This window comes from Lepidochelys kempii, chromosome 7 (assembly GCF_965140285.1).
Source record: "Lepidochelys kempii isolate rLepKem1 chromosome 7, rLepKem1.hap1, whole genome shotgun sequence".
NCBI classification, from domain to species: domain Eukaryota; kingdom Metazoa; phylum Chordata; order Testudines; family Cheloniidae; genus Lepidochelys; species Lepidochelys kempii.
The window spans coordinates 46,670,724-46,698,550 of NC_136386.1; the positions used below are offsets into that span (position 1 = coordinate 46,670,724).

General features: G+C 52.3%; 2 protein-coding genes across 5 annotated transcripts in view; one reads left to right on the forward strand and one right to left on the reverse strand.

The window, feature by feature from the left end:
• Positions 1-27,827, forward strand: part of ACY1 (aminoacylase 1) — a 451,002-nt gene that overhangs the window by 415,409 nt on the left and 7,766 nt on the right. For 2 of the 4 annotated variants that reach the window (XM_073352547.2, XM_073352546.2), the window contains exons 2-3: positions 25,858-25,964; positions 27,276-27,370. In XM_073352547.2, the coding sequence (XP_073208648.2) occupies positions 25,887-25,964; positions 27,276-27,370 (173 nt within the window). In that variant the 5' untranslated portion in view covers positions 25,858-25,886. Of the gene's footprint in view, positions 1-6,810; positions 6,892-7,566; positions 7,693-14,950; positions 15,109-21,060; positions 21,126-25,857; positions 25,965-27,275; positions 27,371-27,827 lie in introns of those variants that run through there. The other 2 variants (XM_073352544.2, XM_073352545.2) reach the window with 2 other exon arrangements.
• Positions 11,405-13,521, reverse strand: LOC144930735 (myb/SANT-like DNA-binding domain-containing protein 7). The gene is made up of 2 exons (XM_078853737.1): positions 12,614-13,521; positions 11,405-12,024 (listed from the first exon to the last, which is right to left on the reverse strand). Exons 1-2 carry the CDS (start codon positions 13,193-13,195, stop codon positions 12,007-12,009), a joined length of 600 nt encoding a protein of 199 aa, XP_078709863.1. The 5' UTR covers positions 13,196-13,521; the 3' UTR covers positions 11,405-12,006.

A 27,827-nucleotide genomic window follows, 5' to 3' on the forward strand; every position in this document is an offset into this window, starting at 1 on the left:
CACCATGCTGCTGGGGGCAGGGAAGAGCATTAACCCTGATTGACGGGGAAACTGAGGCAGGCTGTGACATGGCTTGTTCAAGGTGGGAGAGGGGGAGTGAACGTCGGATTAAGGATCAGAACTCAGGATCTCCTGGCTGCCAGTCCTGTGCATGGACTGCTCAGATGGGGCTCCATTGAACCTAAGGTGTCCCCTGCGTGGGGCTTTCGGTTTGGCCTAGCCTCCCTGGGCTGCTGCCACGGGGAACACAGAAAAGCAGTGCTAAAGATAAGTATTGCAGGGGTATGGGGACACTCTGCCTGGGCTAACTGGCCTGGAGCTGATCAGGGGAAGGGGGTGTTGGGTGTTGAATGAACAGCTGGAGAGCTGAAGTGAGCTCAAGAGATGCACCGGGAAAGGGCATGGCTGGGTGGGAAGGAAAGGAATTTTATAAACTGGGTGGATTCTCATAAAGGGGATGAGTGAGCTAGCTAGCTCAGGAGAGAAGGGAAAACCTCTGGAGCAGAGAAGGAGCAAGGTGGGCCAGGTAGGAGCCCTATTTGGGGTTAGGGAGACACCCAGGGTACAGAGGCCTGGTGTCCTCTTCCGAGAGGAGTTTGAAGGCCAAAGGGCTAGAGGGAAAGGCCCTATGGGTTGGAATCCTGGCCAGAGGGCAGCCAGAAGCAGGAGTGAGCTCCTAAACCCACAGGTGGGGGGTGAATCATAGAATATTAGGGTTGGAAGAGACCTCAGGAGGTCATCTAGTCCAATCCCCTGCTCAAAGCAGGACCAACCCCAACTAAATCATCCCAGCCAGGGCTTTGCCAAGCCGGGCCTTAAAAACCTCTAAGGATGGAGATTCCATCACCTCCCTAGGTAACCCATTCCAGTGCTTCACCACCCTCCTAGTGAAATAGTGTTTCCTAATAGCCAACCTAGACCTCCCCCATTGCAACTTGAGACCATTGCTTCTTGTTCTGTCATCTGGCACCACTGAGCTCCATCCTCTTTGAAACCCCCTTCAGGTAGTTGAAGGCTGCTATCAAATCCCCCCGCTCACACTTCTCTTCTGCAGACTAAATAACCCCACTGCTTTCCCCATATCCTCAGAGCCAGTTATCTCATCATAGAAGGCAATCAGGTTGGTCAGGCGTGACTTGCCCTTAGTGAATCCATGTTGACTGTTCCTGATCACCTTCCTCTCCTCCAAGTTCTTCAAAATGGATTCCTTGAGGACCTGCTCCATGATTTTGCCGGGGACTGAAGTAAGGCTGTAGTTCCCCAGGTTCTCTTTTTTTAAATATGGTCCCTTCTGACCTTAGTATCTATGAATCTAGATTTGTCTTTTTCCAGTCATCTGGGACTGCCCCCGATCACCACGAATATTCAAAGATAATGGCCAATGGCTCTGCAATCACATCAGCCAACTCCCTGGATGCAATAGATTTGGATCCATGGACTTGTGCACGTCCAGCTTTTCTAAATAGTCCTTAACCTGTTCTTTCACCACTGAGGGCTGCTCACCTACTCCCCATGCTGTGTTGTGCAGTGCAGCAGTCTGGGAGCTGCCCTTGTCTGTGAAGACTGAGGCAAAAAAGCATTGAGTACTTCAGCTTTTTCCACATCATCTGTCACTAGGTTGCCTCCCCCATTCAGTAAGGGTCCCACACTTACCCTGACCACCTTCCTGTTGCTAACGTACCTGTAGAAACCCTTCTTGTTACCCTTCACATCCCTTGCTAGCTGCAACTCCAGTTGTGCCTTGGCCTTCCTGATTACACCCCTGCATGCTCTAGCAATATTTTTATAGTCCTCCCCAGTCATCTGTCCAAATTTCCACTTCTTGTAAGCTTCCTTTTTGAGTTTAAGCTCACCGAAGATTTCAGTTTGCGGATACAGACTGACACGGCTGCTACTCTGAAACCTCTCACTGATGGGCTACGTTACCCTGGCCAAGCCACGGTGGCTCCCACATTTAGACTCTTGTGCCTCAAATGAGGCACTTAAAGGTAGATAAAGGCAAGGACGTAGGAATGGCCTGTTTTTTCCGAGGGGCTGCTCCCGCTCCAATGCAGTCACTAGTGCTGAGGGCTAGGGTCCCTGCTGGAAAGCGGGCCATTGTCATTTATGCACCTGTATTTGGAAGGTATTGGTGCTTCTGCATCTCTGCGCCTCAGTTTCCCTGGCTGTACAATCTGGCTGATGATACTGACATGCCCCAGAGAGCAGCTGGGAGGCTTGTCCCTTTGAATTCCTCAGCTGGAAGGGGCCATGGGAGGGTCAGGGGAACGGTATCCTCTGTCTAAGGTGCTACAGGTTCATCATGGGCAATTCAGAACCAGCAAAGATCCCCCTTCCCTACCCCATTCCAGTTCTCTGCCCTGGGTTTGCAGGAGGGCAGGAAGTGACCCTGGAAGAGGAAAATAATCAGAAGAGAGGGACCAGAGCTGGAATGGCAGGACCCAGCTCTCTCCTACTCCTGTGTTTGAGGTGGTGCGGAGAGGGAGTTTCTGGTCCCATCTCTGCTCAAGATAATCTTCAAAGAGCTAGTTGAGCAATAAGCCCTTAGGTGACTAGGGCAGCCATGCGGGCCCTGGGCTGTGGAAAGTTCAGGGTTCACTTGCCCCACTCCCCTGCAGCTGGTTAAACTTTCTGTTGATCATCATGCCCTGGTAGGAGTGACCCAGCTGGGTCATTCACCAGGGGGCCTCATGCCTTACAGGGCCTGGGCTGAGTGCTGGGCAGTGGCTGGATTTTGTGGGACGCAGGGTGGGTCAAGCATATGACCAATCTTCCCTCTGGAAGGGAATGTGGCTCTTGCTGACACTAAGACCAGGTAATGCCCGGCCACAGGGAGAAGGAAAGTAGAACCTCTTGGGGTCCCTCGTTTCCCCCAGCCCGTGGGAAGTTAGTGAGATTGCAGCAGTCCCAGGGCTCCCACTCAGCACCATCTAGTGGGGACCTGCCTCCTGCGTGTTCCCTGTGTCCCACCACTAATAACTGGACCATTCAACATGACGGACCTCATGCGCTCCCACCCCCAACAATAGAGGGACTCAAGGGAAACCTTCCCCAGCTTGGCTCTGGGGCACCAGTACTATATGTTGCAGCACAGCACAGCGCTGACGGCAGCCAGGAAGCCCTTCTCAAGTTATTTTAACAGTCTTCCAAGCCAGATGGGTTTTACCCCAGGGCACAACAGGAAAGATGCTCTCCTGAGCTCAGCAAATGCCCGGTGGATATCTGTGTTAGCAGCATCTTCTGAGATGATTACTGATGATTTGTACAGCAGCACTTATGGATTGGGGTAGGTACCGTCCAGTCCTGTAATAACAAACCAATCCCTGTTCTGACAAGCTCCCACGTTTGGTTAATGACAAGATGCAATCAGTGGATAAAAGGATTGAGGGGGAAGAAGGATGAGATGAGCCTGTTCTTGGAGTAAAATCGCCACTAGTCCATACATCCGGCATACAGGAGTGCTACAAAATGGATAAACCCCAGGGCATCATTAAATCTGCTCAAACTAGCTGTTGGTCTTATTCACCCCATTCTACTATACAGGAGCAAAGTCTGGGGTCCAGCATTACTAGCTAGTTACAAGAATTGGGATAAAACCCAAGAGAGACTTGACTTCTGCAATTCAACCAACAGCTATTCCAGGCACACAGGGCCGGTAGCAATAATGGCTGCAGAATAGAAAGGGGTCAATTGCCTCCCCCTAAATTGTGGTGTTTCAACCAAACCAGCCCCCTTCAGCTCGAAGCCATAAAGGATGAAGACCTAAGTCCAGATGATGACAATACACTCCCATGTGTCATCCCTTCTGGGTTTCAGCAATGCTACTGTCCCCATCTGTGCAGCAAACAACCTCACCCCAACCCACAGGTCTGACCATTTTCAGATCAAGACTGGAGGCTTTTCCAAAAAATAGGGTCTCGTTCAATCCAGAATGATTTGGGGGAAGTTTTATAACCTGTGTCAGACAGGCAGTGTGATCAGATGACGGGCCTTGGAATCTATGAAAATCCTTATCACATGACTCCAGGAGCTGGGGCCTTAAGAAAGACACCAGATATCACAAGACTTGCACTAAAATCACAAACAGTGGCAACACTGTTCCCACCTACCTCAGCACAGCTGTCAAGTTTTGTGCAACTCCACATCCTCCTACTCCTGACATTGCTTTGGTGCAGGTTGTCTTGACCATTAGCAGACATATAGGGTTAGATGCACATTTGCTCATTACATAATTTGCATAAACTGTTACACCAAGTACTGTGGTCTTTGGCTCTAGCTATGGTAGGAAAGTGTTAACCATGGATTCCCCACCCTGCTGCATCCTCAACGGGGGATGAAAACTATTCAGCTGCTAAGGTAGATAGAGCTAAACTGTTTCATCACCCATTCCTGAGGGTACAGCTCTGCCACCGGTAGGTACCATGTTGTCAGCCATGGGTCATTTCCTAGTGTAGACAGGGAGGTAGGCATGGAAAGCGGGGCCATGTGGGACAGTTTTGCAAATGTGCAATTTGGTTTTCTAAGTCTGGTGTCCCAGTGTTCAGCTGTTCTTAATATGCCCAACCTCCTTTGCTGTGTCAATGGAGTTCATGAGCAGGGGAAAGTAGTGAGATCTGTAAAAAACTGATGAATGAGATTTTAAATGTCTCATGGAATCAAGTCTCGGAATGTTTCTCGGGTAAGAAGCTTATGCATTAAGTATATGATGTAGCTCCTTGTTGCAATGAGGATTGTGTTGAGTGTGAGGTTTGGTTTTGGTTCTTTAAAGGGACCTAGGCCCCAATCCTGCAAACACTTAAGTGTGCGAATAACTTTACTCCCATGAGTAGACCCATTGGAGTGTTTGCAGGACCTGGCCCGATATTCCATCTGGATTAGGCCCGATGTTGCATAATAATTATTTTTAAAAGGTCTGAGAAAGCCTCATGTTAATGGACATGCATTCATGAATTTTTATTTTTCAATCAAAATTAGATTTAGGTGAAAAAAAGCATTGATACCTCTTGTAATTTTATTTAAAGTCCCAGGTCCTGGCGTCAGGTGATTACCTGAGCAACTCTGCTTTCATTTTAAAAAGAAAGGGGGGTTCTAGCCTTCGCGATTATGGGCAAAAGCTTGCAAATGTGACCTGAGTGCCCCATGAAAGCTCAAAACACCAGCAAATAAAAAAAACATACAAATGTGTTGTTTTAAAAATAAATCTTATTTTTTTCAATCAATCACATGGCTGTTTTTGCTGGACTCCTGATTTTTCAATGTTTTGGGTTAGCACTGTTGCTAATCTTTCCCCCAGAGATTGCAACAATGTAGGAGGCCAGGGGAATCTGAAAGTGAAACTACAGTGAAACTAGCAAATAGTTGAGTTGGCAGAGCTCTGTGGGGAAAAACTAAAGGTTCTTACATGATGAAAGAAAAATTGGATTTGAAAAATCCTTTCATTTGGCAGTAATTGATGACGTTATTCACAGAAGTAAGGACATTTTGCAAGAGTATTTTTAGGCTAGCCCTGCCATGCTAAAATTGGGACTGTAACTTTGTAAGATTTTAGGCCCCAATCCTACAGTTGGATGTGCATGGAGGGAATCTTGCAGCTGCATGGAGCCCTGTTGAAATCAATGGAGGCCCACAAGAAGTGCAGGGGTCTATGGGGAGAGATCTGATTGCAGGATTGGGGCCTGGTTTGGTTTGCATCATCTGTTTAACGCTTCATGTGCTGATTGTTGTTATCATGCGTGTATGTGCAGGGCCCAGTGTACATCAGTCAGGTGTAAGAGCAATTCAGATGTCATTTATTTTTCCATCTTGCTTTTCATTATAGAAAAAAAGTTTTAATAAACTGTGCTTTGTTTCCAAAAACTAAAGCCTGCCTTAAAGCTGAGCAAGGCTGGAGTGGGACTTGTCAGGTTGGATTTATTTTTGCCCAGATGTGTGAGCAGAAAAGTTTCTGGGGTGACAGCAAAAAAAGCTCTTGGGGGGGAGGGAAATGGCAAAGGTGGGGGGAAAGAGGTGGCTGGGTTTGGGCTTGCAAAACCAGCAGCAGTCTGGAACCAGGGCTTTTTTTATTGGACCCACAGAAGCTCGGTGGGGGTTCAGGGAAAATGCGCCAGTTTATAGGCCCATCTCTAGCTTTCAATGCAAGCACACATGCTTTTTTGGTGCTGTCCATCATGTAGAACAGAGCGCGTGGAGAAGAGATGGGGTTAGACTGTAAATGGTGGGGCAAGGACCATCTTTTTGTTCTGGTTGTACAGTGCTGGCACAAGGGGCTGCTGGCCTGTGCCTGGGGATTGTAAGCGCCCCCTGTGGCACTAGAAATAATGAATGCTAATACCTCAGGAGCAGTCCTTAATAATGGGTTAAAGCCAGGGCGTGAGTCTCCTTAGACTGGTTCCAGTGGCAGTACCCGGGCTTTATACTGGGTGAGAGCAAAGCAAGCCTGGCTCCGTCTTGCAGCGCTGATGGAACTGGGTCCTTGAGCTGAGCCATCCCCTTGGACTTTGGAGTGTAAGGAAAAGGCTGCACCCTAAGTCCTGAGCATCCTGGGGGGCAGGGTTTGGGGTGCAAGGGTCCGAGCTTGCAGGGGCGTCATGGCAGCCTGTGGGGTGCAAGGGCCCGATCCTGCAGGTGCCCCACGCTTGGGCGCGCAGGGGTCCGGCCCCAAGTTTTGCCGGTCCCCGGTGGGGGTGGGGGGAGGGCAGTGCCTGCCCCTCTCCCTGCTGCCCCCGGCGAGAGGCGGCTGCCTGCGGGCTGTTCTAGCGCGGGGCAGGGGCTGCTGCGGGATTGGCCGGGCGGGGGGGCGGGCGGACTCAGGCTGCGCCCAGCCCCAGTGCCGCGGAGCGCAGAGCCGGGGAGGAGCAGGCGGCGGCGGCCGGAGCTGGGGGCAGCGCGGAGGTAGGGCCCGGGCCCGGGCGGCCGGGACGGGGCAGCGGCCGGGGCAGCCTCCCCCGCTCCCCGCATGTTTACTTGGGGCTGGGCAGCCGGGCTGGAGCCGGGGCCGCGTGGGGGGCCTGGCACTGCTCCCCCAGCCGGGCACGGCCCCGCTCCGAGCGCCCCGTGCTCCTCGAGCCGGGCTGCCCCCAGACTCCTGCCCGACCCCTGAGACCTGCACTTCCCCCTGCTCCGAGCGTGCTCCTGCCTCCCCCACGTACCCCGACTTCTCCCGGGACCCCCTCCCCACCCCTAGAGACCTGCACTTCCCCCCAGGCCATGCATGCGTCTACCTCCTACCCCCATGCACCCCGGAGACCTGCAATTACCCTAACTCCCCACCCTCCCTGCACCCCTTCTTACCCCGACCTTCACCCCCCCCACAGCCTCATACTCCCCATGCTGGGCTACCCCTGCACCCCACTGATCCCTAACCCCCCACTCTAGACACCCTCCTACCCCCACGTATCCCACCCACCCCTCTTACTCCTAGCCAGTCTATACTGCCCCCACCCTAATCCTTACCCCCATGGACCCGTAACATCCATACCCCCCACTTCCCCCAACCCCTGCCTCATACGCATACCTGCTTCCACCCCCCTCCCTCATTCCCACTCACCCCGACACCCCAACGTGGTCCCCACAGCACCAACGTAACCCAGACCCCCTGGTTTACCTTCCTTTCACCTCCGCTAACCCCAGTGGCCTACTCCTACCCTTATCCTTGTCTGCAGAAAGGGATCCTGAGGCAGAGAGAGCCTAAGGGTATGTCTACACTACGGAATAAGGTTGAATTTATAGAAGTCAGTTTTTTAGAAATCGGTTTTATATATTCGAGTGTGTGTGTCCCCACAGAAAATGCTCTAAGTGCATTAACTCGGCGGAGTGCTTCCACAGTACCGAGGCTAGAGTCGACTTCCGGAGCGTTGCACTGTGGGTAGCTATCCCACAGTTCCCGCAGTCTCCGCTGCCCATTGGAATTCTGGGTTGAGATCCCAATGCCTGATGGGGCTAAAACATTGTCGTGGGTGGTTCTGGGTACATATCGTCAGGCCCCCGTTCCCTCCCTCCTTCTGTGAAAGCAAGGGCAGACCATCGTTTCGCGCCTTTTTTCCTGAGTTACCTGTGCAGACGCCATACCACGGCAAGCATGGAGCCCACTCAGGTAACCGTCACCCTATGTCTCCTGGGTGCTGGCAGACGCGGTACGGCATTGCTACACAGTAGCAGCAACCCCTTGCCTTGTGGCAGCAGACGGTACAGTACTACTGGTAGCCGTCCTCGTCATGTCCGAGGTGCTCCTGGACATGTCGGCCAGGAGCGCCTGGGCAGACATGGGCGCAGGGACTAAATTTGGAGTGACTTGAGCAGGTCATTCTCTTTAGTCCTGCAGTCAGTCCTATTGAACCGTCTTATGGTGAGCGGGCAGGCGATACGGACTGCTAGCAGTCGTACTGTACCATCTTCTGCCGAGCAGCCATGAGATGTGGATGGCATGCAGTCCTTCTGCACCGTCTGCTGCCAGCCAAAGATGTAAAAGATAGATGGAGTGGATCAAAACAAGAAATAGACCAGATTTGTTTTGTACTCATTTGCTTCCCCCCCTCCCCTGTCTAGGGGACTCATTCTTCTAGGTTACACTGCAGTCACTCACAGAGAAGGTGCAGCGAGGTAAATCTAGCCATGTATCAATCAGAGGCCAGACTAACCTTCTTGTTCCAATAAGAACGATAACTTAGGTGCACCATTTCTTATTGGAACCCGCCGTGAAGTCCTGCCTGAAATACTCCTAGATGTAAAGCCACCCCCTTTGTTGATTTTAGCTCCCTGAAGCCAACCCTGTAAGCCGTGTCCTCAGTCGCCGCTCCCGGCGTCAGAGCAACGGCAAACAATCGGGCATCTGAGAGTGCTGTCCAGAGCAGTCACAATGGAGCACTCTGATGGGGCTAAAACATTGTCGAGGGTGGTTCTGGGTACGTATCGTCAGGCCCCCGTTCCCTCCCTCCCTCCGTGAAAGCAAGGGCAGACAATCATTTCGCGCCTTTTTTCCTGAGTTACCTGTGCAGATGGCATACCACGGCAAGCATGGAGCCCGCTCAGGTAACCGTCACCCTATGTCTCCTGGGTGCTGGCAGACGTGGTACGGCTTTGCTGCACAGTAGCAGCAACCCATTGCCTTCTGGCAGCAGACGGTGCAATACGATTGGTAGTCGTCCTCGTCGTGTCCGAGGTGCTCCTGGCCACGTCGGCCAGGAGCGCCTGGGCAGACATGGGCGCAGGGACTAAATTTGGAGTGACTTGACCAGGTCATTCTCTTTAGTCCTGCAGTCAGTCCTATTGAACCGTCTTATGGTGAGCGGGCAGGCGATACGGACTGCTAGCAGTCGTACTGTACCATCTTCTGCCAGGCAGGCAAGAGATGAGGATTGCTAGTAGTCGTATTGTACCATGTTCTGCCAGGCAGGCAAGAGATGAGGATTGCTAGTAGTCGTATTGTACCATGTTCTGCCAGGCAGGCAAGAGATGAGGATGGCTAGCAGTCGTACTGTACCATCTTCTGCCGAGCAGCCATGAGATGTGGATGGCATGCAGTCCTTCTGCACCGTCTGCTGCCAGCCAAAGATGTAAAAGATAGATGGAGTGGGTCAAAACAAGAAATAGACCAGATTTGTTTTGTACTCATTTGCCTCCTCCTCTGTCTAGGGGACTCATTCCTCTAGGTCACACTGCAGTCACTCACAGAGAAGGTGCAGCGAGGTAAATCTAGCCATGTATCAATCAGAGGCCAGGCTAACCTCCTTTTTCAATAAGAACGATAACTTAGGTGCACCATTTCTTATTGGAACCCTCCGTGAAGTCCTGCCTGAAATACTCCTTGATGTAAAGACACCCACTTTGTTGATTTTAGCTCCCTGAAGCCAACCCTGTAAGTCGTGTCGTCAGTCGCCCCTCCCTCTGTCAGAGCAACGGCAGACAATCGTTCCGCGCCTTTTTTCTGTGCGGACGCCATACCAAGGCAAGCATGGAGGCCGCTCAGCTCACTTTGGCAATTAGGAGCACATTAAACACCACACGCATTATCCAGCAGTATATGCAGCACCAGAACCTGGCAAAGCGATACCGGGCGAGGAGGTGACGTCAGCGCGGTCACGTGAGTGATCAGGACATGGACACAGATTTCTCTGAAAGCATGGGCCCTGCCAATGCATGCATCATGGTGCTAATGGGGCAGGTTCATGCTGTGGAACGCCGATTCTGGGCTCGGGAAACAAGCACAGACTGGTGGGACCGCATAGTGTTGCAGGTCTGGGATGATTCCCAGTGGCTGCGAAACTTTCGCATGCATAAGGGCACTTTCATGGAACTTTGTGACTTGCTTTCCCCTGCCCTGAGGCGTATGAATACCAAGATGAGAGCAGCCCTCACAGTTGAGAAGCGAGTGGCAATAGCCCTGTGGAAGCTTGCAACGCCAGACAGCTACCGGTCAGTTGGGTATCAATTTGGAGTGGGCAAATCTACTGTGGGGGCTGCTGTGATGCAAGTAGCCCACGCAATCAAAGATCTGCTGATATCAAGGGTAGTGACCCTGGGAAATGTGCAGGTCATAGTGGATGGCTTTGCTGCAATGGGATTCCCTAACTGTGGTGGGGCTATAGACGGAACACATATCCCTATCTTGGCACCGGAGCACCAAGCCGCCGAGTACATAAACCGCAAGGGGTACTTTTCGATAGTGCTGCAAGCTCTGGTGGATCACAAGGGACGTTTCACCAACATCAACGTGGGATGGCCGGGAAAGGTACATGACACTCGCATCTTCAGGAACTTTGCATTCTGTTTCAAAAGCTGCAGGAAGGGACTTTATTCCCAGACCAGAAAATAACTGTTGGGGATGTTGAAATGCCTATATGTATCCTTGGGGACCCAGCCTACCCCTTAATGCCATGGCTCATGAAGCCGTACACAGGCAGCCTGGACAGTAGTCAGGAGCTGTTCAACTACAGGCTGAGCAAGTGCAGAATGGTGGTAGAATGTGCATTTGGATGTTTAAAGGCGCGCTGGCGCAGTTTACTGACTCGCTTAGACCTCAGCGAAACCAATATTCCCACTGTTATTACTGCTTGCTGTGTGCTCCACAATATCTGTGAGAGTAAGGGGGAGACGTTTATGGCGGGGTGAGAGGTTGAGGCAAATCGCCTGGCTGCTGGTTACGCGCAGCCAGACACCAGGGCGGTTAGAAGAGCACAGGAGGGCGCAGTACGCATCAGAGAAGCTTTGAAAACCAGTTTCATGGCTGGCCAGGCTACGGTGTGAAAGTTCTGTTTGTTTCTCCTTGATGAAACCCCCCACCCCTTGGTTCACTCTACTTCCCTGTAAGCTAACCACCCTCCCCTCCTCCCTTCGATCACCGCTTGCAGAGGCAATAAAGTCATTGTTGCTTCACAGTCATGCATTCTTTATTCATTCATCACACAAATAGGGGGATGACTACCAAGGTAGCCCAGGAGGGGTGGTGGAGGAGGGAAGGAAAATGCCACACAGCACTGTAAGCACAGCACTTTAAAAGTTTACAACTTTAAAATTTATTGAATGACAGCCTTCTTTTTTTTGGGCAATCCTCTGTGGTGGAGTGGCTGGTTGGCCGGAGGCCCCCCCACCGCGTTCTTGGGCGTCTGGGTGTGGAGGCTATGGAACTTGGGGAGGAGGGCGGTTGGTTACAGAGGGGCAGCAGTGGCAGTCTGTGCTCCAGCTGCCTTTGCTGCAGCTCAACCATACACTGGAGCATACTGGTTTGGTCCTGCAGCAGCCTCAGCATTGAATCCTGCCTCCTCTCATCACGCTGCCGCCACATTTGAGCTTCAGCCTTGTCTTCAGCCCGCCACTTACTCTCTTCAGCCCTCCACCTCTCCTCCCGGTCATTTTGTGCTTTCCTGCACTCTGACATTATTTGCCTCCACGCATTCGTCTGTGCTCTGTCAGTGTGGGAGGACAGCATGAGCTCGGAGAACATTTCATCGCGAGTGCGTTTTTTTTTCTTTCTAAGCTTCACTAGCCTCTGGGAAGGAGAAGATCCTGTGATCATTGAAACACATGCAGCTGGTGGAGAAAAAAAAAAGGGACAGCGGTATTTAAAAAGACACATTTTATAAAACAGTGGATACACTCTTTCAGGGTAAACCTTGCTGTTAACATTACATACATAGCACATGTGCTTTCGTTACAAGGTCGCATTTTGCCTCCTCCTACCGCGTGACTACCCCCTCAACCTTCCCCCCTCCCTGTGGCTAACAGCGGGGAACATTTCTGTTTAGCCACAGGCAAACAGCCCAGCAGGAATGGGCTCCTCTGAGTGTCCCCTGAAGAAAAGCACTCTATTTCAACCAGGTGACCATGAATTATATCTCACTCTCCTGAGGATAACACAGAGAGATAAAGAACGGATGTTGTTTGAATGCCAGCAAACATACACTGCAATGCTTTGTTCTACAATGATTCCCGAGTACGTGTTACTGGCCTGGAGTGGTAAAGTGTCCTACCATGAAGGACGCAATAAGGCTGCCCTCCCCAGAAACCGTTTGCAAAGGCTTTAGGACTACATCTAGGAGAACCGCAAATGCCAGGGCAAAGTAATCCTTTCACATGCTTGCTTTTAAACCATGTATAGTATTTTAAAAGGTACACTCACCAGAGGTCCCTTCTCCGCCTGCTGGGTCCAGGAGGCAGCCTTGGGTGGGTTCGGGGGTACTGGCTCCAGGTCTAGGGTGAGAAACAGTTCCTGGCTGTCGGGAAAACCGGTTTCTCCGCTTGCTTGCTGTGAGCTATCTACAACCTCCTCCTCCTCCTCATCTTCTTCATCCCCAAAACCTGCTTCCATATTGCCTCCATCTCCATTGAAGGAGTCAAACAACACGGCTGGGGTAGTGGTGGCTGAACCCCCTAAAATGGCATGCAGCTCATCATAGAAGCGGCATGTTTGGGGCTCTGACCCAGAGCGGCTGTTCGCCTCTCTGGTTTTCTGGTAGGCTTGCCTCAGCTCCTTCAGTTTCACGCGGCACTGCTTCGGGTCCCTGTTATGGGCTCTGTCCTTCATGCCCTGGGAGATTTTCACAAAGGTTTTGGCATTTCGAAAACTGGAACGGAGTTCTGATAGCACGGATTCCTCTCCCCAAACAGCGATCAGATCCCGTACCTCCCGTTCGGTCCATGCTGGAGCTCTTTTGCGATTCTGGGACTCCATCATGGTCACCTCTGCTGATGAGCTCTGCATGGTCACCTGCAGCTTGCCACGCTGGCCAAACAGGAAATGAGATTCAAAAGTTCGCGGTTCTTTTCCTGTCTACCTGGTCAGTGCATCTGAGTTGAGAGTGCTGTCCAGAGCGGTCATAATGGAGCACTCTGGGATAGCTCCCGGAGGCCAATACCATCGAATTGTGTCTACAGTACCCCAAATTCGAGCCGGCAACGTCGATTTAAGCGCTAATCCACTTGTCAGGGGTGGAGTAAGGAAATCGATTTTAAGAGCCCTTTAAGTCGAAATAAAGGGCTTCATTGTGTGGACGGGTGCAGGTTTACATCGATTTAACGCTGCTAAATTCAACCTAAAGTCCTAGTGTAGACCAGGGCTAAGTGGGTTGCCATAGTGTCATAGTGGGACAGCTGCAAATAGAACCCAGGAGTCCTGACAGTAGGTCCAGAACATGTTCCCTTGCAATCTGCCATCCCATTTTGCTCATCCCCGTCTCCTAGGGTTGCCACCTGAACACGGGGCAAAGTCTTTATGCTGTGGCATTGGGAGCTGCCCTCTCTTCCTTTTGTGTTGGCACATGGGGGAATAACATAATGCGTGGTCAGAATAAAGATCCACTGGCCCCAGGAGGCTTGCAGGACATGGGACATGCCCGTGAGAATGGGAATGGGCAGCCACTCTTCCCCCTTGTTGCCATGTGGGGGTCTGGAGGGGATCACATGGCGTCCAAGGCTTTTAACTTACCTGCGTTCCTCTGCAGTGTGGGGCATAGGTCACTCGCAGGTTTAAGCTAGTGTGAATGGTGGACTGTCTGTCACTTAAAGTCTTTAAATCATGATTTGAGGACGTCAGTATCTCAGCCAGAGGTTAGGGGTCTGTTACAGGAGTGGGTGGGTGAGGTTCTGTGGCCTGCAGTGTTCAGGAGGCAGGGGTGAAAGGACTTACCGGTACTCCGGAGTCCTGGGGGAGGGAGCGTTGGGGCTCTAGCAGCGGGGCTCGGGTGGCACTTTAAAGGGCCCAGGGCTCCAGCCACTGCAGGGAGCCCCGGGCCCTTTAAAACGCCAGCCTGGGGAAGCCGGTCCGGTCTGGTCCGGCACAGTGTATTGGCTCTTGCCGGTATGCTGGACCGGACCGGCTTACTTTCACCTCTGGCAGGAGGTTGCTAGAGGATCATGATGGTCCCTTCTGGCCTTAAAGTCTATGAGTTGTTGGGCCAAGCTGGCTGTGGAATGACTGACCCCTCAGTTCTGGGTGGACACCTCACCAGTCCCACAAGCAGCTCTAGCATCCTCTGGTCCCTAGCGCTAACTGCCTCCCGCCACAGATAACATGGCAGCTCCTTCTGGGCACGGTGGCACAACGCTGCATTCCAAAGTTCCCAGGGTCCTTGCTGTCGTGAGGAACGATCCCGGATGGGGATTCTGGCTGCTTCCCCCCTGTTGGTGGCTCTGTGTCTAACGCTGGAGAATCCATTGCGATGTTTCCTGCAAGTTAAGCTGGTGATGGCAGGCAGAGCTTCAGGAGGGACATGCCTGGGTGCGGACTTGGTGCTGTGGAACGAATCCTGACAGAGGAAGCTTTGAAAGCTCGAGCCAACGCTCCCCTTACACTTACAGGTCTAGATTCAGCCCTGCTGCATACAGCTGCTTCACTGGAGATGGTGGAGTCATGCCAGGGGGAAATTTGGCCGGTACATTGATGACAAAGTCTATTCACAGCTGTTCAGGATGGCGATTTTATTCCTTTCCCCTGTGCATCCTCTCTCCTTCCTCACAGGGCCTTGATATCCTGGCAGATGGACGTCATGCTGCCTGAGGGAGACCCTAAAAGGACAGGGGAGAAGGTCAGAAGCCAGGAGCCCGGAGAGCATCCTTCAGTCACGCTCTTCCGAGAGTACTTGAGACTCAAGACAGTCCAGCCCGAGCCCAACTATGGTAAGGAGGCTGGTTCCCTTTTTTTTTTAACCAGGGCAAGCCGCTGAGGCAGCATGAGCACTGGGGGAGGGTTATGCCGCCAGCCGGCAAGGGAGATGGCCAGGCAACTGGCTCGCTGCTGCGACGGCCGGTGGCAACGTTCTTACCTCGCATGCTGGGCAGAAAGCTCTCGGCACCCTTCTGGAGCAGTGCTGGGCTTTTGCTCCCAGCGCTCTCCTGCAGGAGACGGGACAGGGGTGCCGCCCTGTATGATCTGCAGAGGAATCCGTGATCGTCTGGTAGAACCACTTAGTTCTTAAAACTGTCCCCTCCCTGCAAAGACACCCGCTCGTGATTGGAAGTGAGTCGGTGGGTGTGAATCCAGAGGAGTCCATGTCACCCAAACCACCCCCATCATTGGCTGTGCTTGGCCTCCTCACAACTGGCCAAAGGTGGAGCGGGCCACGGGGGCTGAAGTGTCCTGCCCTGCCAGCTCAAGGCCGGGCTCAGTGCAATGTGGGGGAAGCTAGATAGCATTGCTGCTGCCTGCGCTGGTTCCGCCTGATGCAGAGCCTGAGACCTCCATCGCTGACGGCAAATGAATGCTGAAAATATTGAGTGTTGTTAGAGGGGGTGAAAACCCACTTCATCAAAGACCCAAAAATACCAGCCAGATGTGCAAGCTTAAAAAGAAGACAGCAGTCAAAATGGAGTGGGGCGGGGCAGTTCGCAATGAAATGGTATGCCAATCTCTCCGACACTGGTCGGAAAGTTCCCTGAACCTTGGCAAATGAGCCGCTCCTTGGGGGCAGAAGGAGCCCTAGCAAGACTTGCTAGTGATTGTGCAACCCGGCCAAGAGGCTGATCTGGCCTCACAGCTCATGCTGGCCTCTAGAATGGGAAAATCCCTGGTAATGTGAGATGGGGACTGAAATTCCAGGCTGTGGAACAGCCTTCCTGGCAGCCGCCTTCCTTGAACAGCGCTTTCTGCTGCCCCTGGTATTTGGGAACCTCCTTGCAGGAGCTGCCTCCACCATCTGTTTCACCCACGGCTGGGATGATGCTTAGATTGATTCTCCACTGTATCACACCTTGTCATTCACGCCTGGGCAAAGTGGGTGGAAAATGCCACCAGATCAGACCCCTCCACTCACTCACTCATACCGGTCTGTCTGCCTAAGAGGCATGTGGCTGCTCTTTGGACTGAGCTGCTGCACAAAGCCCACATTTCGGAGCTCTCTTCCACATGGGGCCACATCTCCTTGTTGTTCTGAACATTAATCAATCACAGAGCAGATGGATTTTGACCCTTGCGTCACGGCAGCAGTGTCTGCCCAGTCCGTGAGCCAACAGAGTTAAGACAGATGATCTGTTTATAATGTGTCTTCCCCCTGTTGGAGTTGGCCAGCCAAACCCGGTTGAAGCTATTTTAGCTGGTGCTGTATTAATCCTCATCTTGGATGGACTGGGAGCTTCAGTTTCATATTGAGTGAAATACAGTTCTCATTAAACCAGCATGTAACATGGCTGTGGGTTAGTAACTGTGTGTGTGCGCATGCATTGTCAGAAGAGATGTCTTCCAAGGGTCTGATCCAAAGCCCATTGAAGTATTATTTACCTCTTCTCATAATACAAAAATTAGGGGTCACCAAATGAAATTAACAGGCAGCAGGTTTGAAACAAACAAAAGGAAGTATTTCTTCACAATATCCACAGACAACCTGTGGAACTCTTTGCCAGAGGATGCTGGGAAGGCCAGGACTATAACAGGGTTAAAAAAAGAACTAGATAAATTCATAACAGATAGGTGCATTAATGGCTATTAGCCAGGATGGGCACGGATGGTGTCTAGAGCCTCTGTTTGCCAGAAGCTGGGAATGGGTGACAGGGGATGGATCACTTGATGATTACCTGTTCTGTTCACTCCCTCTGAAGCATCTGGCATTGGCCACTGTCAGAAGACAGGATACTGGGCTAGATGGAATCATAGAATATCAGGGTTGGAAGGGACCTCAGGAGGTCATCTAGTCCAACCCCCCTGCTCAAAGCAGGACCAACCCCAACTAAATCATCCCAGCCAGGGCTTTGTCAAGCCGAGCCTTAAAAACCTCTAAGGAAGGAGATTCCACCACCTCCCTAGGTAACCCATTCCAGTGTTTCACCACCCTCCTGTTGAAATAGTGTTTCCTAATAGCCAACCTAAACCTCCCCCACTGCAACTTGAGACCATTGCTTCTTGTTCTATCATCTGCCACCACTGAGAACAGCCGAGCTCCATCCTCTTTGGAACCCCACTCAGGTAATTGAAGGCTGCTATCAAAGCCTCCCTCACTCTTCTCTTCTGCAGACTAAATAACCCCAGTTCCCTCAGTCCCTCCTCATAAGTCATGTGCCCCAGCCGCCTAATCATTTTCGTTGCCCTCTGCTGGACTCTCTCCAATTTGTTCACATCCTTTCTGTAGTGGGGGGACCAAAACTGGACGCAGTACTCCAGATGTGGCCTCACCAGTGCCGAATAGAGGGGAATAATCACTTCCCTCGATCTGCTGGCAATGCTCCTACTAAAACAGCGTGTAGAGAGGTTAGCCGGGGCTCGTCTCTCTCCAGGGCGGCAGGGAACCACACCGCCTCACTAAACTTGGGAAGATGTCTTGTGGGGAATTAGTTCGGCCATGGGAGTCTTCCTCTGCGGCCTTTGTGAGGGCAGAAATAAACATAGTGAGCCCAGGTCCTAGGTCATGGCGGGGCAACGTTGAGTCAGATGCTCAGGCCCTCAGGCAGGGGCTGAGCAGCAACAGCACGTAAACAGTGAGCCCAGGCCTTTGGTCCAAAGGGCCTGGGAGAGGGGGAGATTGCCACCTGCGAGTTGGGTGGCAGGGGGTACACAGGTCCTCCTACTCCACTGCGTCCCAGCCTGGGGCCCTAGCAGCAGCAGAGGACCCGCTGCTGCGTCAGTGTGGATCCTGGCCGCCACTCACTGACATGGGTTCTGGCAGTGCTGCAGCCAGACTAGGGTCGGCTGCCCCCGGGCTACTTCCCGACTCCCCCTCTTGAGGTACCTGGGTCAGGGTGGTGTCCTCAGCGGGGGTCCAGCATCATGGGTTCCTCGGGATAGCTGGCAAGGGGTAGACTCGGCAACTCCTGGTAGGTGGCGTGGTGCAGGCTTGGCAACTCCCAGTCTGGGTAGCTGCTGCGGGGCAGATCGGGCCAGTCCTCGGGCGTACCACAGGCCACTGGGGTTTCCCAATCACAAGGTAGGCCGGAGGCATTGGGCCTCCCCGGCCACTGCTCTCTTAGTGAGCTCTGAGGTCAGGCCTTTATACTGCCGGGGCAATGTCTGACCTTCTGGGGGGCGGGCTCAGAGCTCCCTGGCTCCGCCCACTCTGGTGTCCAGTCTCTCTCCTGGGTGGTGGGGAACCACACCGCCTCACTACAAGCCCGATATGCCATTGGTTTCCTTGGTAACAAGGGCACACTACTGACTCACATCCAGCTTCTCATCCACTCGAATCCCCAGGTCCTTTTCTGCAGAACTGCTGGCTAGCCAGTCAGTCCCCAGTCTGTAGCGGTGCATGGGATTCTTCCTTCCTAAGTGCAGGACTCTGCACTTGTCCTTGTTGAACCTCATCAGATTTCTTTTGGCCCAGTCGTCCAATTTGTCTAGGTCACTCTGGACCCTATCCCTACCCTCCATCATATCTACCTCTCCCCCCATCTTAGTGTCATGTGCGAACTTGCTGAGGGTGGAAGTAATCCCATCATCCAGATCATTAATAACGACGTTGAATAAAACCGACCCTTGGGGCGCTCCGCTTGATACTGGCTGCCAACTAGACATGGAGCCATTGATCACTGCCCGTTGAGCCCGACAATCTAGCCAGCTTTCTACCCACCTTATAGTTCATTCATCTAATCCATACTTCTTTACTGTGGGAGACCGTATTAAAAGCTTTGCTAATGTCAAGATGGACCTTTGGTTTGACCCAGTATAGCCGTTCTTATGTTCTTAAGTAGATGGAAAGACTCCCGTTGACTTCAGTGGTTATTGGATCAGACTCTTAGTCAAAAAGCCAAACTGGGAGCTGATGTAAGGTTCCCAGTTCAGTTTCTTTAATGAGAAGATATAAAATGGCTCGTCCCAGTACAGCTGGATGGAAAGAGAAAACTGGCAGCTCCTTCCACCAATCCAAATTAGCCTCTTTCTGGCTATTTTCAATTCACTTGTAATTAACTGCCCCGCATTCCGGATACACACACGCTCAGTTGGGAATATTAAATAGCTCCTAATTAGGGGACAAATCCTGCAGTCGTTACTGATGCAAAAGGCCTATTGACTCAGTGGGCGTTTTCCCTGAGTAAGGACAGAAGGGCTTAACACCCAGATCCACAAAGGTACTGAACCATAGGCCAGGTCAACGCTAAAAAGTTGGGTCAACCCAGCTCTGTTGCTCATGGGTGTGAAAAATCCACACCCCTGAGCAACGGTTAAGCCAACCTAAACCCCAGTTTTCAGAGTAACAGCCGTGTTAGTCTGTATTCGCAAAAAGAAAAGGAGTACTTGTGGCACCTTAGAGACTGACCAATTTATTTGAGCATAAGCTTTCGTGAGCTACAGCTCACTTCATCGGATGCATACTGTGGAAAGTGTAGAAGATCTTTTTATACACACAAAGCATGAAAAAATACCTCCCCCCACCCCACTCTCCTGCTGGTAATATCTAAAGTGATCACTCTCTTTTAAATGTGTATGATAATCAAGTTGGGCCATTTCCAGCACAAATCCAGGTTTTCTCCCCCCTCTCCGCCCCCCACACAAACCCACTCTCCTGTTGGTAATAGCTTATCTAAAGTGATCACTCTTCTTACAATGTGTATGATAATCAAGGTGGGCCATTTCCAGCATAGACAGCGCTGGGTTGATGGGAAAATTCTGTTGACTTTGCGGCCGTGTCTCAGGGGAGGCAGAGTAACTACAGCGATGGGCGAGCCCCTCCCCTTGTTGTACTGAGTGTCTAGTGAAGACTCATGCCTGATCTGCGCTAGAAAATCAGGTTGGCTTAACTACGCCATGCAGGGTGTGTAGTTTATGGTGTAGTTTACCTGACCCGGAATGGTGTTGTTTACCCCATTGTAGCCATTGCTAGGTCCACGGAAGAATGCTTCTGTTGACTTCCCTATCGCTTCCTGGGGAAGTGGATTACCTATGCTGATGGGAAAACCACTCCCGTTGGCGCAGGTAGTGGCAGCTGAAGGAGCAGAGGGGGCATATGGGGCAAAGGGGAGAAGCAGCAGGGATTACGGGCCTGAGAACCTGGGGAGATAAAGTCTATTAAATGTGTTCAATGTCTCTTTAATGCCTTTGCTCTGTTATTTGTAGCTCCTCTTCCCAACTGCTTTCCTAGTGACAGATTATGGTGGTTCATTTTTTTTGTGTTGCGATAGCACCTAAGGCCCCAGCCAGGGATCAGGAACTTGTTGTGCTAGGTGTTGTACAGAGTGGAAAGCTGAGGCTTGCCCCGCTACGTGGCAGATCTCTTAGCCGTGACAGAGGCTGCATGCGTAGATTGTTGATGGTAGGCCTGCTAATACATCCATTCTTGGGGCTTAGTGCTGCAATCATGTTCCGTTACTGACAGCGCTTTGCTGGGAGTTGTGTGCTTGGCTGTATAGACCGTGCACCTGCCTATCGACCGCATAGGCTGCGTGCCACAGTATTCACCAGGATGGAGCCTAGGCACGACAACCTTTTTGCAGTCTGCGCTTCTGATGTTCTTGCAGCATTGCTGCTCCAAAGGGTTCCCCCTTGTGGCAAGGGGCCTTTGGAGATGGGACGGGAGGGGCTAGGGTGTGCAGACAGCCCCTTCCTAGTGCAGGATGAGGATTCCCGGATGGGAGAGATACAACAGGTGCAAGGAAACAGCAAGGGGATTCCAGCTGAATGTCTGTAACTTTCCTGCTTTCTCCCTCTCTCAGATGTGGCCGTGCGGTTCCTGGAGCGGATTGCAGCCGAGCTTGGCCTGGGGTGTCAGAAAGTGGAGGTAGGAAAAGTGAACCCACCCGCTCCTCTGCCCCCGCGTTGAAATTAATTCCTGATCTGTCCGAGCCTGAAACCACCAGGGGATGTCTGGGGTGTCCCCCGCTTGGCCTCTTCTGTACAGCACAGCTCCAGTCACGGTGCTGTCGTCAGCGCTGCCAGGTGGCAGATGTTTCCGCACCAAGTCCCACCTCGGAGATGCTCCCCTTTACCATGCGTCTGGGCTCGTTCACCTCAACCAGCTCTTTTGTATCTGCTTTTGCCACTGTAACTCATGACTTAGAAACGTAACGCTTCCCGTTTGCTGGCGAGCCGTCTTCCTGCCAGAGAGGTCTGGGTTGCTCAACAGAGGAGATGGAAAAAGCGAATGTACTCAATGATTGTTTTGCCTCTGTCTTCACGAACAAGGTCAGCTCCCAGACTATTGCACTGGGCAGCACAGCATGGGGAGGAGGTGACCAGCCCTCTGTGGAGAAAGAAGTGGTTCAGGACTATTTAGAAAAACTGGACGAGCACAAGTCCATGGGGCTGGATGCGCTACATCTGAGGGTGCTAAAGGAGTTGGCGGATGTGATTGCAGAGCCATTGGCCATTATCTTTGAAAACTCATGGCGATTGGGGGAGGTCCCAGATGACTGGAAAAAGGTTAATGTAGTGCCCATCTTTAAAAAAGGGAAGGAGGAGGATCCAGGGAACTACAGGCCAGTCAGCCTCACCTCAGTCTCTGGAAAAATCATGGAGCAGGTCCTCAAGGAATCAATTCTGAAGCACTTAGAGGAGAGGAAAGTGATCAGGAACAGTCAGCATGGATTCACCAAGGGCAAGTCATGCCTGACTAATCTAGTTGCCTTCTATGATGAGATAACTGGTTCTGTGGATGAAGGGAAAGCAGTGCACGTGTTGTTCCTTGACTTTAGCAAAGCTTTTGACACTGTCTCCCACAATATTCTTGCCAGAAAGTTAAAGAAGTATGGGCTGGATGAATGGACTATAAGGTGGATAGAAAGTTGGCTAGATTGTCGGGCTCAACGGGTAGTGATCAATGGCTCCATGTCTAGTTGGCAGCTGGTATCAAGTGGAGTGCCCCAAGGGTCGGTCCTTGGGCCGGTTTTGTTCAATATCTTCATAAATGATCTGGAGGATGTTGTGGATTGCACCCTCAGCAAGTTTTCAGATGACACTAAACTGGGAGGAATGATAGATACGCTGGAGGGTAGGGATAGGATACAGAGGGACCTAGACAAATTAGAGGATTGGGCCAAAAGAAATCTGATGAGATTCAACAAAGACAAGTGCAGAGTCCTGCACTTTGGACGGAAGAATCCCATGCACCGCTACAGACTAGAGACCGAATGGCTCGGCAGTAGTTCTGCAGAAAAGGGGGTTACAGTGGACGAGAAGCTGGATATGAGTCAACAGTGTGCCCTTGTTGCCAAGAAGGGTAACGGCATTTTGGGCTGTATAAGTAGGGGCATTGCCAGCAGATCAAGGGACGTGATCATTCCCCTCTGTTCGGCATTAGTGAGGCCTCATCTGGAGTACTGTATCCAGTTTTGGGCCCCACACTACAAGAAGGATGTGGAAAAATTGGAAAGCATCCAGCGGAGGGCAACAAAAATGATTGGAGGACTGGAACACATGATTTATGAGGAGAGGCTGAGGGAACTGGGATTGTTTAGTCTGCAGAAGAGAAGAATGAGGGGGGATTTGATAGCTGCTTTCAACTACCTGAAGGGGAGTTCCAAAGAGGATGGATCTTGACTGTTCTCAATGGTAGCAGATGACAGAACAAGGAGCAATGCTCTCAAGTTGCAGTGGGGGAGGTCTAGGTTGGATATTAGCAAACACTATTTCACTAGGAGGGTGGGGAAGCACTGGAATGGGTTACCTAGGGAGGTGGTGGAATCTCCTTCCTTAGAGGTTTTTAAGGTCCGGCTTGACAAAGCCCTGGCTGGGATGATTTAGTTGGTGTTGGTCCTTTGAGCACGGGGTTGGACTAGATGATCTCCTGAGGTCCCTTCCAACCCTGATATTCTATGATTCTTACCTCTTTCCAATGCTCAAGTGGCACTGACTGGGATACTCTGGGAGCCCGGTGTTCAGCAAACCAGGGAATGACTGAGTGGATAGTTCAGCCGTTCCCATCTAAAAAGAATTGGTGGGTCTCAGCCCAGTTCTCAGAGGACGTGTCCTCATCACCAAATTCAGCTTTGCAACGAGCACTCTTTGGTACCCCTGTGGGCACTGCCAGAGTGGACGTCCCTTTCCCTTGGTGGTCCTTCCAGATCCAGGCTGAAGGCCATTGGCAGTAGCATGGAGCTGGCCTGCACTGCTTGTGCCAGACTCATTCTTTGGGTAACCAGAGGACTCCTGTCTGCAGATGCCGGTCTTTCAGTAGCAATCAATCCCCGTAAAAACGGCTAGAGCGACCTGAGCATGTTGCACAAGAATCCATCCCACCTGCACCCATGGAAGAGTCACCCTGGTCATTAGCATTCTCCTGCGTGGAGCGAATACATGGGTCGCCACCAGGAGCTAAACCTCAGCCTTGTTGGGTAGAGCGAAGCATAGATCCATCCTAGACACACCGGGGCAGAGTCTGACCTCAGTTACCCCAGTGCAAGTCTGGGAGATGGTGGAGTTGCTCTATATTTCCACCGGTGAGACAGCAGTTGGCCCTTTATCTGCTCCGTGGTGCACTCGATGTCCTTCGTCCCAACCTGCACTGGCCGGTCTAGATATAGAACAAGATCGATATTAATAATTAGCTCGGTGAGTCCTCCTGCCAGCACGCCCTCTGGCCCCTACTTCAGAGACTCGCTGTGCTGCATTGCATTGGCACATACCCATAGGACTGAGAACAGGAGCCCTCCCATGCATGACACTCTCGCTGGCTCTAGGGGGAGTTCTGGGCAAGGAGAGGCTACCCTCTCAGACCCTTGATCCATGATCCTTGCATTGGGAGTCCAGGATGGGCCAGGGAGCTGTTTGTTTGCTACCCCCCAGTTCATAGCAGGAGAGACCCTGCAAAACGTGACAGTGTGAGCGGTTGTTTGCCATTGGTGTACGAATCCCTGGCAGTCGGTAATCCCCTGCAGATTTGGCCAGACCGTTAATCTGCTATTACAGGTTCTCGGTCTATTTTTGAGTCGATCCATCCCGGCTGTATGTGCTGTAATTAGACTGGGACTCAGCAAGGTCACATTCCTCCGAGGAGGCCTGGGGTGACACGACTTTCCCTGAGACTTGTCCTGGCTCATGGGTGCGTGAATCCCGACCGGCAGAAACTTGGGCTAGGGAAAATGTGGGGAAGTTCCCTGAAGACGGGATCTCAGTTGTGTGCGTGTTGGCTGGATCCCCTGAGCTATTTGGAAATGCAGGGCGTGCGCGCATTTCAGTAGTTTCAGTGATTGCTGAGCCCATATTCTTTCAAGGCCTGCTGCCACTGGCATTTGCTGTTGCCCTCATCAGCTGTGTCTAGTGTCCCCTCGGGTGGCCCTTGGGGTGGGAAAGATCAGTGTTTAAGTCCCTTGCTTGGGGGATTGGATGGTTCCGGGGGTACGGAGCTTTCCCTGCTCGTTCACCAGCTCCTGCGGTAACACCCCGCCCTTCTCTAGAGCTTCTTATTCCAGGCACAGCAATCCAGGGTGTTCACTCTTCAGTGAAATGAAATGGGGGGTTTTGGTAGTTCCTAGTGGACCAAGAACCCAGGGGCTCCTTGCTTTTGGGTCACCCTTTTGGGGTTCAATTTATCTGTAGCTTCTGGCGTCCTTGCTCAGGGTGAGGGTTTGCCTCCAGCCTCAGCTTTATGCCTGGACCATGCAGTCTCAGGAGTGGCTGGGTCTGCAACTGTCTTCCTCTGTGCTGACCTGTCCCCATAGCCTTTCCCTTAGTCCCCCTTCAGGCAGAGCAATCCGTACAGGTGTCTGGTTAGTGCTGGCTGAGCACTAGCTAGATACACCTGTAACGTCCTCTCTGCTCCCCCCCTCACACCATCCCAGCCCCGGGTTTGCCTCCCTGACCATGAGTCCCACACGCTGACCCTGCCCTGTGGGAAGAAGTGTTTCTTTTTGATTGGCTGCCTGTTTATCAGTCTTTAATTGAGTGACTCCTCTGTGTTCTCTCGGCCCCGGGCAGCACGGAAAAGCGGAAGAAATCCCCTTCCAGATCTTCACACTCCCAGGCGCATCATTTGGATATGGCTTGGGAGCCCTCCATAGTTGAGGCGTCCTTATGGGAGGAGGTCGTGTTCTGCCTGGGATCTCTCGATCCAGTTGCTCGGAGGGCCCCATCGCCATCCAAGTGCTTTGCAGTTACTGATGGATTTATTCCTTGCATCACCCCTGTGAGGCAGGGAGTTGTAATCCCAGTAGTACAGATGGGGAGCTGAGGCACTGGGGAGATGCAGTGACTTGACCAAGGTCGCTCAGGGAGTCTGTGGCAGAGCTGGGAATTGAGCCCAGGTCTCCTACTTCCCAGTCCAGTGCCCTGTCTGTGAGACCCTCCTTCCTGCCCTCCTAGAAGGGAGAGGAGTCTCTTTTCGTTTGAAATCTGCTCCCTCCCAGGTGAAGCAACCCCTCCCTTTGCAACCACATGTTATATGCGAACCCCGCTGCTCCTCCTCATCCTCCCCACCCATGGGCTGCTCTGTCATCTCTTTCTATCTGCCCGGTTTCCCGGACCCACAGCAGAGCGGAGCATGCCCTTCTGCTGTAACAGACTCCCTCTTGCTTCGCAGGTGTGCCCGGGCCGGGTTGTCACCATTATGACCTGGCAGGGCACGGACCCACAGCTCCGCTCCATCCTGCTGAACTCACACACGGATGTCGTGCCGGTATTTGAGGTGAGGGATTGTGGGGAGGGGAGCTTACAGCTGGGATTTGGCTGCTGCCCATGGGCGGGCAGGGGGCAGTTATTTGCCCAGAAGGGAAGTGGGAGTATCCCTCTTCAGAGTGTTTCTCAGCAGCTCAGGAGGATGCCCAGGGGCACCGCTGGGCCGGAGGGAAACCTGGACCATCTCTGCTGAGGACCTGCGGCGGGTCAGTGCCATCTGCACCCTTTGGTAATGCAAACACAGCGCCACCTGCAGTAGAATGTGGGGAACTGCGAGCCTTTGTCCAGATTGCTGTTGCAGGTGGTGGGGTCTGTCCAGGGAAAATACCTTCCGCTTCCATTTGGGGCTTCCCCTTACCTCACCCATGCTGTGTGCTGATTTTCAAGCTGAGAGGCTGGTTTGATCCAAGGCCCCGTTTAGCCCTTGGCCTCTGTGCTGCGATGGCAAAAGACGCCCATTGGGATAGTGCTGCCTTCAGAGCCTGTCACCTTATTCTTTTAAAATTCTCTCCATTGTGCACGGGACTCCCTTGTTTGCTTCTTGAACTGCGGCTATGAAGTTCTGATGCTTGCCCCTTGATCAGATAGATCCCTGGTGTGTCCGGCTGCACCCTCCAGGAGGGGTCTCTGGCACTCACCATCCACCACCACAAACTTCAGTTGCTACTGTCTGGTATTTTGGGGTTTAGCGACTATGAAGTCCCATTTTCTGATGGGCTGCATTAGGCTCTCACTGCACTCGATTAGACGTGCACCTGCTCTTTGTCATGGGTGTGCTAGAGTCCAGTTTGCCCTGAGAAGCCCCACTGCAGGAGGCCCGGCTACTGAGTTGAAATTGCCCAGGACATTTCCCGTTAACAGTCTTGCATGAATGGGGGTTGGTATTGTCCATTATTGCTTTCCTGTCCCTTCAGATCTGGGTAGAGGTGTGTTGACAGCAGTGCATTGGAGAAGCCTGTCTTGCCCTTCAGTCTCCAGCACTGTCAGGCTGGCATTAAATCGCACTCCCATCCCTTTTGCCCCTACCCCCACCCCCAATCTACCTCCTAATGGCTGAGGTGCCATCTACCACATAAGCCCTGTCTGCTGCTTCATCCAGGCCTCTCTCCATCTCCCGAACAGGGTTCTGTCCCTTTCTTTTATGGGGATGGGGATTAGGTGGGGTGGGAGGGAGATCAGCTTCCTGTCCTGCCCCTCTCCTCCATGGAAAAGTCAGGGTGCCATGCTGGGAGCCAGCCGGACTGTGCTTGTGCCCTCCAGCCGTGCTTGCTCCCCATGGGGAGCCCTTCTGTGACACTCAGCGCTGGTTTCTTCCTTGCAGGAGCACTGGACCCACGATCCTTTCGAAGCCTTTAAGGACTCTCAGGGTAACATCTATGCCCGGGGGGCCCAGGATATGAAGTGTGTCTCCATCCAGTGAGTGCAGCTGGCCTCCATTCTTTGTCTTGTCTTAGTTTGCCATTGTCTCTCTGGGGCAATCAAATGGAGCTGAACGTCCCCCTCTGCACACAGCTCCGTCCCTCTTGACTCATGCTTGCTATGAACCAGCAGGCCAGATCCTGATCTTGGTTACACTGGCATAAATCTGGAGGATCTCCCCTGAGCTCAGTGTGCAGGTGTTCTGGAATCGTCCCTTGCCGGGCGCCTTGCCCCTGGCTGTGCAGCTGCTGGTCACAGCTGGAAACGGGCCACTGGGCTAGGTAGGCTGGGCCAGTCTGGCAATCCTCGCCAATAGCTGAGTGATGCAATAGACACTGGAGATCCTGAAAGCTCAGCAGATGCCTCTTATCGTGGAGGTCCAGTTATTTATATATTGTCCCAGCTTGTATCTGCCTGGTCATATAACTAGCACAGGGCTGGGGGGCTCTGCTCC